Raw genomic sequence first — 4,316 nt, 5'->3', positions numbered from 1 at the left:
GAGAGAGAGAGAGATGAAACGTGAACGAGAAAAAGAAGGAAAGGAACCCTAACCGACACAGAGAGAAAGAGACAGGAAAATTTCCCATGATGGGACTCGACTCTCCAATTTCTAGTTTTCTAGCCTTGTTAATAAATCGTATAGAAAAAAACTGAAAAAGGCAAAATTAAAAAAAAAGCATTCAACTTCGCAGTAAAAAAAAGTTCAGAACCATTTTTGTCTCAAAAGTTCTGTCAAGTAACCCAACTCCGAGACCTGAAATGTTTCGTTGGCCAGTAATGGTCGTTAAACTCAGAAAAGGACAAAAACATAATAATATTTTGAGAACCATTTCTTTGTCTCAGGAGAATATCCGTTATCCGGTATCCCCGTTTCAAGCCTGAAAAAAATTCACAGGCTCATAAAGATCCATACATATGGAACATAAATATTATTAAATAAATTGAAAATTTGAAAAAATTGCAAATAATTCAAAAAATTGCTTATATTCGTGATATTAAAATCCTGAAGAAAATTCCATTACGTCTATAAACTATGCAGCCCCATATTATCAATCCCTAGACGAAGTTCCCCGGCTCTTGAGGCTATATAAACCTAAAAACTGACAAAAAATTTCAAAAAAAACCTAAAAAATTGCTTGTTTTATAAAGAGACATTGCTAAAACTTGTGATATTAAAATGTTGAAAATTAAATCATGACCAACAAAAATTTTCCATGAACAATATTAAACCCTAACGAAAGCGTTTTGACCCTTGAGGCTCAAAAAACCTGAATAAGGACTAAATGTCAAAAAATTGATAAAAAACTTTAAGACGAAAAAATCCTAACATTTGTGATATTATAGTTTTGAAAGACAATCCATTATATCTAGAAACTATACAGTAAACTATTGAAGAACCCCAGAGGATGTTCTTTGGTTGTTGAGGCTGAACAAAACCTAACAAACGACAAACAATTTCGAAAAACTTGAAAGTTTGCAAATAATTAAAAAATTGCTTAAATTTGCGATGTTAAAATCCTGAAAAAGATTTCATTACATATAGAAACTATGCAGTAGCCTATTACCAAACCCTAGAGGAGGTTCCTCTTGAGGCTGAAAAAACCTACAAAATGACAAAAACTTTCAAAAAACTTGAAAAAATTGCAATTTTTATCAAAAATTCCTAAATTGTGTGACATTAAAAAGTTGAAAAACTACGTCATGGCCGCAAAAAATGTCAGCAACTTTTATCAAACCCCTTAGGATGTTTGCCCCTGGATCTGGAAGACCTGAATAAGGAAAAGTAAAGGAAAAAAATTTTAAAAAAATTGCACGTTTTGTCAAAAAAATGCAAAATTTCGTGATATTAATTTGTTGAAACCATTCCATTGCCACTAGAAACTGTACAGTATCCTATTATTAAAACCTAAAGGAGGTTCCTTGACACCTAGGAATGATGAAAATCAAACATCGTTAAAAAAGTTTCAAAAAGCTGGAAAAAATTGCAAATTATTATATTTTTGCGTGCGTTTTTAGCAAGCGGTTGGTCGTCATTAGCTAGTCACAAGGGGGGGGGGGGAAGGGTGCACCGGGGTCTGATGGGTGGGAGGAAGGGTGGAGCAACACTGGGGTGGGGGGCAACAATGCATTGCGTTGGGGGTGGGGTACAATAGTGGGTGGGGGTCAACAGTGAGGGTGTATTCAACCTCTAAGAACCGCCCTTCACACCATAAGTATAAGTATAAGTCTCCAACAGTATGAGAGCATTTAAAAACTGTAAGAACGAGTTAAAAAAATGAAGGTTTTGACACAAAGTTGTCAAAGTCAGTAATAATGTTAGCTATAACCTGAGAACAAAAAATAGATACCATTTTTTCTCACTAGGTAGCTCATTTTACGCATCAATAAGGAGACAAAAAAGGCAGGAAAAATAATATTAGTATGAGCAAAACTCAGACATTCATTAATATGATACGAGTATAAATAGTACCTGAAGTTATTAATTGCTCTCAAACGAAGTTTGCAGCAATTATATTAGTCCTGTCGGTCTTTTTTATGGAATTTTTTGCTTGAACAATTTTTTGTCTGACGCATTTAACTTTCGTCCTCAAAAACGGGATAAACAGGTAGCGTAGCGGTCATTAAGTGCTCTTAGAGCCTTTCAGCTCACTAGTCTTCAAGTATGCGGTTCACAGAATCTGTTTTGGAGACTTAGACTTATGGTGCGAAGGGCGGTACTTAGAGATTGACTCCCCTCCACTGTTGCCCCCCCCCCCGCTGCGCTCACTTCACGCCCCTTCAATAAAGCTAGCCTCTCTAAACCGCACCTGATCACAATTTCAATTGAAGTTACATGAAGTTATAATGAAGCAATATGATCTAAACAATTGTTTTCGCGCATTTCACTTCCTGTTTGAAATACACTCCATCAAAATTGCCGAAAGACGCTCTATCAATACTCTTCGAATCGTAAAAAGACAGAGCACCAATACAATCCAATTTTCAGATTGTGAAAAAATTAGGAGCGCAAAAATAACCGGCTGAGAAGATGAGGTCGGCTATTTAAAATAAACCAATTCCGGCCTTTTGATATCTTCTGTTGAGAAATGCGAACTTTTTAAATTTCTTGAGGTGAAATTAAGTTTCATAATTTTCAACATTTTTGCCAATTTTTTTTCGCTAGGGTTTGGAGATCCTGTAAAAACTGTCGTTAAAAAACTTAGTGTTTTCGGCCTGATATCACTAAAAGACTTGGTTGCAAATGTGATTTATGTTCGTCCATCAAAGAACAGTTTTTACTTTTTTAATCTTAAACTAAAATAAAACAGAATAAATTTATACTGCTTCTGAGTGCAAGTTGTCACAAAATATTTTCGAGGATAAAAAATATTTTGGAAAACTATATTTCTAACAGAGATGCAACCAAAATTAGATGTAACATAATATAATCTATTCGGAATTTAGCTAAAGTTAGCGTGTTCTAACTAAAATTGTCAGTTTGAAATTAATATGCCAAGAACTTGTTATTTAGAGTTTTTGTGATTGCTATTCCTGATGTTGTCCTGCACCTGTGTTGTTGTGTTTCCGAGGTGAGATGTGTTTGGCGATTGTAGACGAGAAGCTTCGCTGTTTTGTTCTGTGGGCGGAGGTTCGAGACTTGTCCTGGTTGTAGCTGTGAGACTTTTTCTTTCGGGTATTGCGAAAGCTTTGAGTTCTAAGAAGAAACGTTTTTAAATCAATATAACGACCAAACAACCTGTTTACTTTTCAGCCGTGATCAAGATTATTCATTTTTATAGGCCTGTATATCAAAAATATTGCGCGCTTTTGCGTTTAATAAAAGGCGGGGTTGTTATTAAATACGCAACATATACTAATCCAATTGTTCCTTATATATATCCCGAAGATTAAGTCGTCAGGTTGAACTGAGAAAAGGTCTGTCTTTTTACTTACAGTTGAACGATTGAGCAGCATATAGCTAAAACAAAATAAACAAAATTATTTTCTTCAGTAGCATATATACAACAAAATACTATTTTAGAGCGGAGGTTTGAAAATAATGTGTATAGCAATAAATCAGTGCATATAATGTAAACATCAACCAAAAACTTGATCTTATCACATTTTTAGAATTACATGCTTTGTAAAAGCGTCTGCAACTGTGAGTTTCTTGAAAATGGTGCAAATATGGTTTTTGATGTTTTGTGCCAGAATGTAATTATGAAAATAAGTAATCTTTTCAGAAGGCACCAAAACATTAAAATGGGGGGGGGGGGTGCCTAAATTTCGTCTATATAGGACTGGGGGGGGGGGGGGTTGGGTGGGTGTAGGACTAGACTTACCGGACACACTTCGTGTTTCTTCGTCCAGATTTTCATCAACTTCATACGATGCCTCTAAAAGACAAAAAAAATATAAGAACACATAGAACAAAGGTGTTGACAGTCGGTCAAATAAATTGGGATTTTATATATAAGTTTGTTACAGAAATATGCGTGGATGAGAACAGAAATTGATCAGTGTACGTGTTTGTGTGCGTATATGTGTGCGTATATATTCTTTTCCCGATTCTATATTTTCCAAACATCCGTTAACATTCATGTCTTGCAACGTTTTTTACGGTTTACTGCGTGTGTGTGTGTGTGTGTGTGTGTGTGTGTGTGAGAGAGAGAGAGGGAGAGTGTGTATGTGTGTGTGTGAGAGAGAGAGAGGGAGAGTGTGTATGTGTGTGTGTGTGTGTGTGTATGTGTGTGTGTGTGTGAGAGAAAGAGAGGGAGAGTGTGTATGTGTGTGTGTGTGTGTGAGAGAGAGAGAGAGGGAGAGTGTGTATGTGTG

At 35.7% G+C, this 4,316-nt stretch overlaps 1 protein-coding gene across 1 annotated transcript in view; it reads right to left on the bottom strand.

The window, feature by feature from the left end:
• Positions 1 to 2,868: 2,868 nt before the first annotated feature.
• The window catches only part of LOC142334694 (uncharacterized), a 56,917-nt gene continuing 55,469 nt past the window's right edge, over positions 2,869 to 4,316 (bottom strand). Inside the window, exons 16-18 of the mRNA XM_075382929.1 lie at positions 3,824 to 3,877; positions 3,435 to 3,459; positions 2,869 to 3,195 (exon numbers count right to left, since the gene is read on the bottom strand). Of these exons, the coding sequence (XP_075239044.1) occupies positions 3,027 to 3,195; positions 3,435 to 3,459; positions 3,824 to 3,877 (248 nt within the window). The 3' untranslated portion in view covers positions 2,869 to 3,026. The remainder of the gene's footprint in view (positions 3,196 to 3,434; positions 3,460 to 3,823; positions 3,878 to 4,316) is intronic.

The sequence above is a fragment of the Convolutriloba macropyga genome, chromosome 2 (genome assembly GCF_964194025.1).
Source record: "Convolutriloba macropyga chromosome 2, txConMacr16.3, whole genome shotgun sequence".
Taxonomy (NCBI): domain Eukaryota; kingdom Metazoa; phylum Xenacoelomorpha; order Acoela; family Convolutidae; genus Convolutriloba; species Convolutriloba macropyga.
The sequence above is the reverse complement of the archived record's forward strand: the minus strand, read 5'-3'. Positions and strand labels throughout refer to the sequence as shown.